The 14,138-nt window shown below is 37.0% G+C and overlaps 1 protein-coding gene across 1 annotated transcript; it reads left to right on the forward strand.

The window, feature by feature from the left end:
• Positions 1–870: 870 nt before the first annotated feature.
• LOC132170430 (sucrose nonfermenting 4-like protein) lies at positions 871–14,106 on the forward strand. Its single transcript, XM_059581416.1, has 13 exons — positions 871–1,816; positions 2,008–2,095; positions 6,415–6,597; positions 7,428–7,562; positions 7,692–7,751; positions 8,235–8,324; positions 9,348–9,485; positions 9,939–10,080; positions 10,150–10,317; positions 10,851–10,914; positions 11,009–11,078; positions 13,619–13,736; positions 13,817–14,106. Exons 1-13 carry the CDS (start codon positions 1,692–1,694, stop codon positions 13,906–13,908), a joined length of 1,473 nt encoding a protein of 490 aa, XP_059437399.1. The 5' UTR covers positions 871–1,691; the 3' UTR covers positions 13,909–14,106.
• Positions 14,107–14,138: the final 32 nt, after the last annotated feature.

Here is a 14,138-nt window from a genome sequence, read left to right on the forward strand (position 1 = left end):
TTTTGTTTTTTTTTTTTTCTTTTGTCTTGTCTTATCAAAATAAAAATGTTAACAAAAACATTCAATTTTGTCTTTATTTTCACTTTTAATAAAAAAGTATTTTCAAAACCATTACAAAAAATTCAAATCTTATTTCACATTTATATCACTTTAATCACTTCTTATTACTATCTAAACAAAAAATTTACAACAAAACTCTTTACTAAAAATACACCCTTTATATTTCTAAAACACCTGAAAATAATTTAAACTTATTGTCACATCAAAATAACTTTTCTAAAAACAAAAAACATTCTCAAAATTCAATTATAGCAACAAGCACTCTAGAATCCTAGATTCTACCTACCCATTTTTACTGCTCATGATGGTACCATATATTTTTTTTTTGGAGGTATACTATTTTCTTACTTGGCAGTATATGATTAATGATTATACCCTTTATTCCTGTCGTTCAATCTAGGGGAAATTAATAATCTTCTATTTCCTTTTTCTCTTCTATTTAAATTGATTGGATCAACTAGTCTTTTATACTTTCATATTAAAAAGTCATATAACTTTTTTTTTTTTTAAAAAACCAAATTTACCTTGCATTTCTTTTCATCTTATTTTTTATTTCTATTTATAGCTTCCAAAAAATCACACATGTTTTTTTTTTTTAAAAAAAAATTCGAATGCACAATTGAGAGTAAAACTGTGATATCTCGTACAACAGAAAAAACTGACGTAAAAAGAATGTATTACGGCGAAAAAAGATTGCCAATTCGCCTTATTAGCTTTGGTCTGGCCGCTACAATAAGTTGACTGAAAGGTAAACGGTTTTATGGAATCTTGGGGAGCCCAAAACGACGACAGTGACATTCTCACTTCACCCTCCGTAATTTTACTGCAATTATTATCATCATTTGCTTACTTTCTTTTCTTTTCCTTTCTCTCTCTCTGACATTTTCCCTTTCAGATTCTTCGCTCAGAGCCCACAAAGCATTCCAAGATCCAACAATGCCACACATCCTCAGTTTCTTTTGCAAAACTAGGGCTTTTCTCTCTCTAGGTCACACTTTTTTGGCACCCGAAATTTCTTTTTAATTGCACAGAAAATCACTCTCTTGCATTCTAATTCTCCGCCAAGTTTCAAAATTTGGGGTTCTTGAATTCGATTCGGTTTGGAAATTTTAATTTTCGGGTCAAGATCAGAGCTCGGATTATCAGTAATTTTGAATTCCTGTTTTTTTTGGGTTGATTTTCGAGTGGGATTTTGGGGGGGTTTTTGATTTGTGGAGTTTTGGGGTGTGAATAATTGATCAGTGGGTGCTGGGATTGACAGGTGTCGGATTTTGTGGTTTCTGAGTTTTGAGGATTGTTGAGGTGGTGGTGGAATTTTCAGTGTTTTTGGGTTGAAGATTGTGATTGGGGATTGATGGTATGGTTGCTGAAAAGATAGGGTTTTGCATGGTTTGGCTTTGATTTGGTAGGCTCTGCATGTATAAGCCATAAGGGGTCCTCTGCTCAGTTGTGGAGGATCCCTGTTGAAAAAAAAAAAAGAATTGAATTTTTAGTGTGATTTTTGGAGGGTTCGTGAAATTTGTGATAAATTGCTACGGTGGTTGAATTGGCTGAATAATCAAGTCGGGAGGTGTGGAACTTCGCATTTTTTTATATCGGTTTCGTGTGGCTCTGTAAAGATTTGGGTGGAAATGTTCGGTTCTGTTCCGGATAGGGGGCATGAAAGCAGTGGAGTTTCGGTACCGGTTTTGATTCCCTGGTCATTTGTGTGGCGTCATGGGGGAAGAAGCGTGTCTCTTTGTGGTTCTTTCACGAGGTGGGAGGCTATAATTATCATACTTTTATCTATGTATTTCTACCCAGATCTGAATTTTTCATGTTATAGGCATTGAATAGTTTTTCATTTAATGTGATCAGTATAGGTTTCCTTTTCTGTTTGTAGGCTTTTATAGTATATAAATTGGATGTGTGATATAGGGGTTTTTATTGGGTTTATCATCTGAACAGGTGGTCAAGATGTATACCTATGTCTCCGGTAGAGGGATGCGATGATATATTTCAAGTTCTTTGCAACTTGACACCTGGACATCACCAGGTTAATTCTCTCTTTTGATTGATATGGTTATACTAGTCACAAGTAGACAGCCTCAAGTCTTAACTGCTCTCATGTCTATCATTTTTGTGATTTTTTCTAACATAAATATCAAAATGTAATCACTTTTAATGTAATAAAAATTAAAATTTATTAGTTTGTGCAATCCCAAGCAAGTATAGTTAATAGTCAACCCAGTATCCAAGACAACACCAAAAACCCTAACCCTAGGAACGGTAGGAGGAGGGGCCATACCTGAATCTACATTGCTCGTCCTCAAAGCAACCGGTGGCAAAGGGTTGAGAAAGCCACGCGGAAGAATACTCTTCGCCAGTTTAGGGTTTCTTTCATCACTGAGCCGAGCCACCACAGTAGAAAATGAGGCCGAAATAAGAGGTTTAGTTGATATTTGGATGATCGCCTCTGACGAGCTAGCATCGTTAGCGCCAGCCAAACTCATTGGACCAGATCGAACAAAGACCCCCACCGAAATCACCGGAACCAGACCAACCATTGGTGGACCTGCCGTCAAATCCTTTGTCATAGTCTCCGATGTCCCTGAGTTCGGACCAACTTTCGGTGAAGCCTCTGGCATAACCTTCGTCAACAACTCGCGCGTCCTGGGCTTACGAGCCCCTTTAGAAAAAACCGAACCTTGGACTTGGTCTTTCGAAATGGAAAGGGCTTGGGCTTGTGCACTCGCCTTCAAGCCCATGGATATTTTGATTCTTATCCATACTAACAGCATCAAAGAAGCATTTCTTACCATTATTTCTCATGTCCATTGGACTTGGAGAAGGCTTATAATCATGTTAATTGAGAGTTTTGTTAATACTTGTTGAAGAGATATGGCTTTGGGGAGAAATGGAGAGCTTATATAGCACATTGTATTTCTACGGTGTGGCTCTCCATTCTTATTAATGGTTCTCATTCTGGATTCTTTAGCAATTCTCCTGGATTGAGACTGGGAGATTTGTTATCGTCATTATTGTTTGTGGTTGTTATCGAGGCACTGAGTAGGATGATATCTATTACAGTGGATAGGGACTCTTATCGTGATTTTCAATGATGTTGTGGAATAATGAAGAGCTTTTAGTGTCTCATTTATTGCTTGTAGATGATACTCTGATTTGTTTTTTTTGATAACGAGGAACCCCTCCAAGGTAGGGTCATTTCATGTACCCACCCTGTTAGGTAAATCTCGGACTCTTGAACAACTCCGTCATTTGCGATGTCTATTTTTATGTTTTCAAGTGGTTTCAGGGTTAGATTAATTTGAGCTAAATTAGAGCTAGTTCTTGTTGGCGATGTGGGTGATGTAGAAGGTTTGAGTTGTATTCTTGGTTGTAGAGTAGCATCTTTGCCAATGAAGTACTTGGGTGTGCCACTGGGAGCTTCTTACAAGGCTACATCTATTTGGAACGACATTATTGAAACAATGGAACGTCTTTTTGTTGATTGTAAGAGGCTTTATTAGTCTAAGGGAGGTAGATTGACTTTGATAAAAAGCACTCTTTCCAATTTGCCTACTCATTATTTGTTTCTCTTCCCTATTTCTGTAGGCGTGGCTAATAGGCTTGAAAAACTTCAAAGATTTGTTATGGGGCGGCACCAGTGCGAGTTTAAGTTCCATTTAGTAAATTAGTCTCAAATTTGTACTCCAATAAGATCATGTGGTTTGGGGTAAGAAACCTCATTCAGTTCAACCAAGCTTTACTAGGAAAATGGTTATGACGTTACAATATGAAGAGAGAGGCTTTGTGGAAATCGGTGGTGGAAACTAAATATGATAGTTTTAGGGGAGGTTGGTGTTCTAAGGAGGTAGCGGGGCTCTTCGAAGTGGGAGTATTTATTTTTTGATAAGTAATAATGATATAAATCAAAAGCGCAGAGAAGCGCAACCCATATACACGGGAAGTATAAGTAGAGAGCGCCTAGGAGGGAGAGAAGTGAAAGAGGAAGTCAGAAAAACTAATTACTAAAAGAGCTAGCCAAGCGGCCGTCCAAGAGTAAAGAAGAAAAGATGAGTCAGTTCCTCTATAGTCCTAGTAGAGTCCTCAAAACATCTAGCATTTCTTTCAATCCATATACACCACATAAGACATAGAGGGATCATCTTCCATACTACCGCGCTTCGAGCACATCCTCCCGACCACCAGCAATCGAACAAATCCCTCACTCTTCGAAGTGGGAGTATGGAAATATATAAGGAGGGGAGAGAATTGTTTTTAAGATTTGTTACATATGAGGCGGAGATGGGTCAAGGTTTAGGTTTTGACATGATTAGTGGTATGGGGAACAGCCCTTGAAGATTTCTTATTTGGATTTGTTTGGTATTACACATTGTAAGGACACATGGGTGGTGAGTCATATGCAGTTTGAAGATGGAAATCTTCAATGAAATATATTTTTTACCAAACTAGTATATGAATGAGAGATGGATTTGGTCTCTTTTTCTTTGAGTTGTTGTATTCTTTCAGAGTAAGGTAGGGAGATGAGGATATAATATGTTGGATTCCTTCCAAAAGGAGAAAGTTTGAAGTGAGGTCCTATTATCATGTTTTATCCATTGGAAGAGTATTTGGAGAGTTGAGGCTCCTTCGATAGTGGCGATCTTTGTGTGGATGCTGACATTAGTGAAAATCTTTACCTTGGATAACCTGAGAAAGAGAAGCTTCATAGTGGCCGATTGGTGTTTTATGTACAAGAAGAGTGAGGAGTCTATTGATCACTTTCTTCTTCATTGTGAGGTAGCAAGAGAATTATGGAGTTTGTTTTTTCCATCTGTTTGGTGTTGATTGGGTTATGCCTATAGGGGTGAGAGAGTTGTTGGTGAGTTGGAGAGGTCAAGTGGGATGCCGTAACATTTTGGAAGGTTAGAGGTTGGCTCCTTTGTGTTTAATGCGATATATTTGGAGAGAGCATAATGAAAAGAGCTTTGAAGATCGAGAGACTTTGGTGGTAGAGCCGAAAAATATTAGGTTCAAATCCCTTTACACACGGTTAGCAATGCATAACAGTCTACCTTTTTCTTTTTGTCCTAGTTTTTTCTGATTTTTAGGACTTTTGTTCTTCTTTTTCTCCCTAATAAGGGGTTTCTCTGATATACTTTGTGTGCTAGGGTTGTACCCCTCAACGCTTTTCTAATGACATTGAATTATATATAAACTCAAGCCCAAACATAGTTAGAAGATCTCTTGTATACTCCATGTGTACTAAGGTTGTGCCTTTCTGCGCTTTATTAATGATATTAAAGTTACTTCTTTTTCTTTTTTTTCTTTTTTTTCTTTTTTTTAATGTCGGGGAACCTCTCCAAGGCAAGACCCTTCAGACCCGCCCCTGCAGAGTAAACCTTAGTCCCGTGCACCGCACCCTTGAAAGTTTCCTACACGGAATTGGTTAAATAGCTGGCTTTTCACCAGGGGTGTGGCCTCAAGAGATTGTTTGCACCCGTGAGGTGTTGAACCTTAGACCTTGAAATGAGCAAACCTTAAGACTAAGGCCTCCACCACTTGGGCCACCCCTTGGGATGATATTGAAGTTACTTATTAAAAAAAAAAAAAAAAAACATAGTTAGAAGATCTGAAGGATAGAATTTTGACTGGCCGCATTTTGAAACATGGCTTCAAAGTGAATATGATGCCATGGGCATGGATGAGTTGTAGGATGAAAGAGGACTCCCATCTCTACCATAGTATCAATACAATATGGATAATTTGTGCATTTCTAGTCTTACTGACAATCAGAAAGGAACCAGCTGCTAATATATCCGCCTTGGAATCGAGATGGGTATAGTAATGCATGTAGAATGAATTACACACTGGAATTGTAGGTTTCAAGAACTTGTGTGGTATATCTCTTAATATTGTTTATACTTCTTGATAGTGGATTTCATCAAGGTTCTGCTGTCTATTCTTATGGGCGCAAAGAGGCGGTTTTAATTTGTTTAAAGATGCTCACATATCCCAAAAAAGAGGTGCTCATTGTTATGCTAAATAAATAATGTCACAATTTTTCTCGTTTTAATATTGAACTTGTGTTTGTTGGTCTGATCCCCTAGCATTTTTTTTTAAGAAAATATATTTCTTACACAAAATCGAAGGGAATGTTTTACATTCTATGATGGGTGTTGGGGACAGAGAGAAGTACCATGCATTTCTTTGAATGCTATTGAGTGCTTGCTTATATGTCGCCACCCTACAATGGTGGTCATGGGACCCTTATACCCATGGGCTAGACATACTTACTGTTGATATATAACTTGTGATACTTATTCAAACCAATTTCTGATGTTCAGAATTGATGTTTTCATTGATATGCAGTACAAGTTTTGTGTTGATGGAGTGTGGAGGCATGACGAGAGCCAGCCCTTTGTAAGGGGGGATTATGGGTTAGTGAATACCGTCGTTTTAGCTAGTCAACCAGATGTGATTACTTCTACTTTTAGTCCTCAGACACCTGGCAGATCCAACATGGATGTGGATTATGATGACAATATGCCTGTGGTAAGGGAATTTTTATTTAAAAGTTAAATTCTGTGTGTAAAATGCTGCTAGAATTTTAGATTGTAGCATCAGAGTAAGTATACTAACTCTCCAAGTGTCATATTTGTTTCCCATCCTTGTGAAGGAAGGGGTTCATGAATTTCCTTTTTAATTTTTCCTTTGGATTTTCGGTAAACCATTATAGCCTTCCATGCGGAATGAATTGGACCGAATTTTTAACAGTCATTACACACACACCTGTGTTCATTGTATAACAAACAAACACATGAATGTTCATTCTATTATGTTGTATTCATTCTTTATCTATGGTTCACAACTTACATACAGACAAGCATTGTCATTGTGTCATGCTGGTGTTTTCATGTTGTGGATTGACCTTAAAGTATTGTAATTGGAAAGGAAAAATAAAGTTATCTAGGAAAAGTAAATACCAAGAATGTGGCAATGGGAATAGCTTTTCCCTATAAAAATGAAAAACTAGACATGTATTCTCCTAAGAAAGTTGTTTAGACTGTAAGCCCTTCTCTGTCAAATCTATAATTAACTATGCTTCTTTCCGTTTGTCACAAAAGAACAATCCAAAGAGCTAGAGAACATTTTTCATAATCATGATAATGCTTCGTAGCACTTAAAAAAGGAAAAAAGATAATGTTTCTTAGCTGTTCACACTTCTTGGATCTCAGTATTAACTTTAATAAAAAATAAAAAAAAGTATTAACTTTAATAAAATGATTCTTTGCATACATGAAAAGGGGAAGTGGGTGGGGGGTTCTGATGTCACTGTTATGATTTTGTCTGAATACTTCTGTATATCTTGTAATACAAAATAGGCCACTTTGTCACATGGTACTTTGCAAGAAGCTGTTCCAAGGATATCATCACCTGATCTAGAGGTTTCTCGCCACCGTATATCCGTGTTCTTGTCTGCACATACTGCTTATGAGTTGCTTCCTGAGTCAGGCAAGGTTTGGATACTTTACCCCTTTTAGGAGCTATTTATTTTGTAATTCACTGGAATTTGATCCCTCAAACTTGGTAAAATCATTACTTTCAAGTTCAGTTGTCTCAACAGTCTTTATTGTCTAACACTGCAGGTCATTGCCCTGGATGTTAACTTACCCGTGAAGCAAGCATTTCATATTCTCTATGAACAGGTGACTGTTTTTACACAGATACCCACATGAACAGTTAAGCTTATGCATGCAGACGATTGTGGTGTGCACACAGGGAGGGGAGGGGGGGAGCTGAAGTCTCCCATACATTTTTGTATATTATTGCCTTTTGTTATATATTAGTAGTCTCTTGGACCTATCTTATTCATAAAAAGAAGGTTTCTTCGACCTATCTCTTTATTATATGACTTATTTGACTTTTCTGTATATTTCTTATTTTTTCTGTTTTTGTGGAGAGAGAGAGAGAGGATCTATTAATGCTTTGTAGGTTTTGCTGATTATTAGCCTTTTCCTAGGGTACCGTAACTACAGTCATTTTTTTTTTTTTTTTTTTTAAATTATTGTGTTCTCGTATGTTAGCTTTTAACACATATATCTTTGCTGATGTTTAACCTTTCTTTTTGCCATTTAAATTGCTGATTATTAGCTTAGATGTACATCTTTGCTGATACAAGCTACTTCCAGGGAATTTCTGTGGCTCCTCTCTGGGATCTTTGCAAGGGTCAGTTTGTTGGAGTTCTTAGTGCGTTGGACTTCATCCTAATTTTGAGAGAGGTAACTCTGCAATAAACTTCTATGTTATTTGTGCTGTGGTAGCTTTGAGTGAAAATTGTTTTCTGTATTTTAAAAATGAAAACATACAAGGGTTGACGACAGAAACATCGGGAAATGTTTCTGTGCTGTGATAGTTTTGAAGGGAAACTGTTGTATTTTAGAAGTAAAATGTTCGAAGGTTTACATCAAAACTAGCAACTTTACTTCCGCTTGCATCCCCTCTAGGGTCCCAAGTATGTGCAAGGTGCACATGATGCTTAGTCTCGTGAAACCTTCTAAATTAAGATTAGAATAGCACCTGTACCTTACCACAAATATTAGGGAGACCATTGATTTAACTATTCTTTTTTCTCTTCATGTGCTGATCTAGCAAGTGTCACTGTATGGTGAGCGCAGGTAAGACGGGGTTCTGCCTCCTGGTCACTTGGTTTGTTATGATCTGCGGTAAATAAAACTTTGTTTAGAAGGTCTCATGATTGAGAAACCTTTAAACTAAAGGTAGACATACTAAGTAGCTTGTTTCATATGCCAAAGAGAGTAATTTTGGAAATGATTTTAAACATCATGCTTAGAAAAATCCTTGAAGTTTCAGTCTCTTGTCCCGTGCCCATATCCCACCCAACCCTTGCGTCCATAGCATGCTTAGGGTGTCTTGTGCTCTTCAAAATGTTTATCCTTAGGTCATGATATTTTTCCTGTTTATGATCCATAGCCATCTTCACCTACCACAACTCAACAGTACAGAATTATCAAACAGACTTGCTTATATAGTTTTATTTTATTTTCTACACTTTTTTCTTCTTCATCTGATTTTATTTCTATTTTGGTTATGTGACTGAATGCTTGACCATCTAAGTTTATCGTGTGTCTTCTGGATGCTCTTTTCCTTGTCCCTTTTTTTATTTTATTCTTTTATTATTTTTTAATTTTTTAATTTTTTAATTTTAACACAAACAAGCACATGTACTTGTATATTAGAACATATATTAGGCCATTTAGCATGTGTAATCCACTAAATTTCAGCTTGGGAATCATGGATCAAACTTGACGGAGGAAGAGCTTGAGACACATACTATAGCAGCTTGGAAAGAGGGAAAATTACATATTACTGGAGCAATGGATGGCAATGGGGAATCATTCCCTCGGCGGCATCTTGTTCATGTAAGTGCTTCTTGAGATTCTGTACCAAAAGGATGTAGCACACAAAGGACTTGCTCACCTCTGCACTTTCTGTATGACCTAAGGCTTGTACTTAACTTCATGCTGACTGCAGTTAGTGCTCTTACATTAATGCATTTATCATATTCACATGTAAAAGACTTGGATATAAAATAGCACACATACACGCACACATGTTACGGATGCCAGAATTTGCATGTTCTTTTTTGACTTCTTTAGTTTGGGACTTCTGTAAGCATCTAACTTATCTGCTGTTGATGGGATCTGAAGAGAGATAATTGGGTTTACTACCCCGATAATCAGTGTTCCCTGTCAAATAAAAAATGCATGAGCTTGGGAGAATTTGGAATCTGTTTGCTCAAAATAATTTTGTATCTTGATGGTGGAATGTGCGCTTACTGATAGTCTAATATGTATTGCTCCTGTAATGCACAGGCTGGGCCTTATGATTGTCTGAAAGATGTTGCTTTGAAAATTTTGCAAAACAAGGTGGCTACGGTTCCCATCATCCATTCTTCACTGGACAGTTCTTTTCCACAGCTACTGCATCTTGCTTCTCTGTCTGGAATACTAAAATGTAAGTTTCTTCCAGGTTTGCCACTTAAGGGTAAATGATTTGAAACTAATCCATGAACCTAATTTTCAGGTATCTACAGATATTTTAGACATTCTTCTAGCTCCTTGCCCATTCTTCAACAACCGATTTGTTCAATTCCTTTGGGTACGTGGGTTCCAAAAATTGGGGAATCAAAGCCATTTGCAATGTTGAGGCCAAATGCCTCTCTTAGCGCTGCTCTAACTTTATTGGTTCAAGGTGATTTTGATTCTCTTTTCACTACTGCAAAAGCTTTTTGGCTTTGATGTTCTTGGAATAAAGATAATAAAATTTTACTAGATAATAGGTCTATGACTAAAATTGAAAAAATGGAAAATAAAATAAAATAAAATAAAATTCAATCACACATTGGTTTTTATCTTGTAGGAATTGGCATGTTAGTCTTAGCCTTAAGTCTCTGCATCACATACCGGAACTTTGTTCTTCCCTTGCTGCAGTTTGCTTTTATTCTTTAGGTTCTTCTGGAGGAGAGTGCCAATGATACTGTTTGTCAGTTTGAGAAGGCATCCTTTCTCTGCTTATCCCTTAATGAACTTTTAAGAGGAATGATATTCGATAGAGGATTTTTTTTTTCTTTGCTCAGAGTATTCAAGTACATGAGATTCTTTGTTCTCCATGATTTTAACTTCATCACTTTTTGTTTAATGACACTTGATAAGCAGCAAGCTGGTTTCATTTTAATAGTTCTCCATCATCTGCCTGTCTTATGCTAGTACACATTCCCTTTGCAGCTGAAGTTAGTTCGATACCAATAGTGGATGATAATGGCTCGTTGGTGGATATATATTCACGAAGGTCATCTTCTCTCTCTTTAGTTTTGTATAAAGGCATTATTTAAATGATCCATATCCTTAACCATATTGAGGTGCGCTTGCCATTTCCTTCTCAGTGATATCACCGCTTTGGCAAAAGATAAAGCATATGCACATATTCATCTTGATGAAATGAGTATTCATCAGGTAATTTCTTAATGTTACCTACTCATCTGACTCCATCAGGCATTTAGGCTATATGGTAGTTATCTACCTTTGTACATAGATATATTGTCAGTTAAACGCGCATCAGCCTTATTTCCATTGTTACCTGATTGTCTCGATGTGTCTATGTTTGCTTTCTATGAAAAGTGGAAGTTTATCATAATTGTATGTGTTGCTTTGGATGAGGGGGATGTGTCGTACTCTATATTGTTTAGGTGATTGGGTTTCCTGATGTATGTTGTTAGGCCCTGCATGACAAATTTGATGAGAAAGATCTTTGTAATCATTGGAAGAAATCATCAAATGATTCTGTTGATACATTCGCATGATTAAATGTTTTACAATCAGTAAACTAGATTTGTTTTATAAGTAATCGAAACTTTTTATAAAAAACGTAAGGCGCCCCTACGTACACAAGTATACAAAAAAAAAAAAAAAAACTAGAGTAAGCTAGATTTATTATCATAAGATATATTTTCCAGCAAAATCGATCTATTAAAACCTCATAAGCAAGTGCCTAAATATACTCCCAAAAGATAAGTGGGTCTAGGAAGTCATGTTGCCTAAATCTATCTAGTTCTAAATATCCATTAATTTTGAGGCTAATAGATGTGGCTCTAGTAGGGTCAAAGGTAGGGTGGTTTAGGCTTTGCCTTGGGAGAATAGGGCTGTTATGGGTGTTGGGTTTCAGGGTTTTTTTAGGCTTCTTTTGGGGTCTAGGGTTCTTTTATGGCTTTGGTTTTTATGGGTTAACGAGGGTTTTCCTATGTATACTCTTTGTGTACATAGAGGCGCATTGCGCTTTTTTGATATATACAACATTACTTAGGGTTAAATACTAAAAACCCCCCTAGGGTTTGGACACTTTATTTGTTTCCCCATAGGTTTTGATTTGTATTACAGGAAGTACCTGTGGTTTTGATAAAGACTAAATTGGTCATTCCATCCATTGACCGTTAGTTGACTTAACGGAAGTCCACGTCACTTACACATGGATTAATTGAAATTTGACACCTGGCATAAGTGGTCACGTCATCAGTGATGATGTGGCCACCTAATTAAAAAATTTTTAAAATAAAAAATAAAAATAAATAAATAAAAAAAAAAAAGAAAAGTCACCCCCATTTGGCCAGATGGGGGTGGCTCGTGCCCACTGGGGGTGGTTTCGGCCACCCCCAATTTTTTTTGGGTGGCCAAAACGACCCCCAATGGTGGTTTGGGGGTGGTTTCGGCCACCCCCATCCGGCCAGATGGGGGTGGCCTTTTTTTTTTTTATATATTTTTTTTTATAAATATACATTTTTTTAATTTTTTTTAAATAAAAAAAATTTTATTAGGAATGATGACGTGGCCACTTATGCCAAATGTCGAATTTTAATTGGTACACATGTCAGTGACGTGGACTTCCGTTAAGTCAACTAACGGTCAATGGATGGAAGGACCAATTTGGTCTTTATCAAAACCATAGGTATATCCTGTAATACAAATCAAAACCTAGGGGGGAAAAAATAAAGTGTTCAAACCCTATGAGGGTTTTTAGTATTTAACCCCATTACTTAAAAAAAAAAAAAAAAAAAAAAAAAACGTATCCTTAAAAAACCTTAAAGGGTTGGCTTAAGTGGTAAGGACCTTGGTCTTGGTGGGATTCCTATCAAATCTAAGGTTCGAATCCCCTTGGATGTAGACAATTCTTTGGGCCCAGCCCGATTAACTGACCCATGTGAAGGGGGCATTTTGCACAAGTCCGAGGTTTATCCAACATAGGTGGATACACAAAGTGGCTCTACGTTGGAAGGGTTCCTCATCATCAATATATATATTCCTCCAGTTAGGTGTTCCTAGTTGTATACTTCCAGTGTACTTTGGGGCGCCCTACGCTTTTAATAATATCAGTACTTACCTATCAAAAAAAATATATTCCTCCATTTATTTAAAATTAGATTTGAACCAAGGATAGGAAAGGGTTTCTGAGAACCACGTTAATGAGTCATTTTCCTTTGCTGGGGATAAGCTTCCTTCTTCACAAGCTTATCCACACCCCAACTGATAGCTGCTAGGTCTTACCATCTCTTTTAAATTTCTCTACCTTACCATGAAGGCTCAAAGAAATGTTGATTTTCCATCACCGTCATTGGGAATGTACTAGTCGAGTGATTGTGACAAAAATGCAAGGAATTGTTCTACTTGCTTTTTTCAACTCGCTTGGAGTCAATGTTTTCAGTGGGTGACAAATGTAAATTTGAAGTACATTTATCGTGGATATAAACACACCAGAGAAATATGTGTATTTATACATTCTCAAAATGTGCATTTTTAAAAATGTGTAGCTGCGTTATTTGCGTGGGAAAAATAATCAGTTCTTACAAATGACTTGCAGCAATTGCTGTAGTTTCTTCACAAATTTCCAGATGTGAAATGTTGTGTCTTTCAATCAGGAATCAAACTAATAAATTGCATGTCAGATAAAAAATTGTATGTATGCGTTACCTTGTCTCTGAATCTGCCGTTTTCTACATTTATAGGCACTGCAATTAGGGCAAGATGCAAATTCTCCTCATGGCTTCTTCAATGGACAGAGATGTCAAATGTGTTTGCGATCTGATCCACTGCACGAAGTGATGAAACGGTTGGCAAATCCCGGTAATTTGCTTAGCTCTGTAGTATGTTTTATGTTATCCCCCTCTTTTCATGTAGTAGCTTGTTGACATGCATCCTTTCAGGGGTTAGGAGACTTGTAATTGTGGAGGCTGGCAGCAATCGTGTGGAAGGTATAATATCATTGAGTGATGTGTTCAACTTCTTGCTAGGTTAGCTAGAATTGTTGGCTGGCATTTCGCGCATCACTGGGTTGACCATGGTGCCATTGGGGGAAGTACCATTGTTTTATTGACATCTTGTATCTTTGAGCTACGCTTTCCTTCCCATTGTGAAAGGTCTAATTTGTCTCTCCATGTCATGGTTTGACGAGCCTCATGCTTCTGAGTTTCACTCCCTTTTTTAGGATAGAAAATTTTAAAGAGAAAAAAGAAATCTGTAAATTGT

This window comes from Corylus avellana, chromosome ca2, assembly GCF_901000735.1.
Source record: "Corylus avellana chromosome ca2, CavTom2PMs-1.0".
Lineage (NCBI taxonomy): Eukaryota > Viridiplantae > Streptophyta > Magnoliopsida > Fagales > Betulaceae > Corylus > Corylus avellana.

Excerpts from the sequence above, each read along its gene's own strand:
- LOC132170430 (XM_059581416.1), top strand. The coding sequence starts at position 1,692 with ATGTTCGGTTCTGTTCCGGATAGGGGGCATGAAAGCAGTGGAGTTTCG. Across the intron at positions 10,318-10,850 it reads TCTAACTTTATTGGTTCAAG|CTGAAGTTAGTTCGATACCA; the intron begins GTGATTTTGATT and ends TTCCCTTTGCAG. Across the intron at positions 11,079-13,618 it reads ATGAAATGAGTATTCATCAG|GCACTGCAATTAGGGCAAGA; the intron begins GTAATTTCTTAA and ends CTACATTTATAG.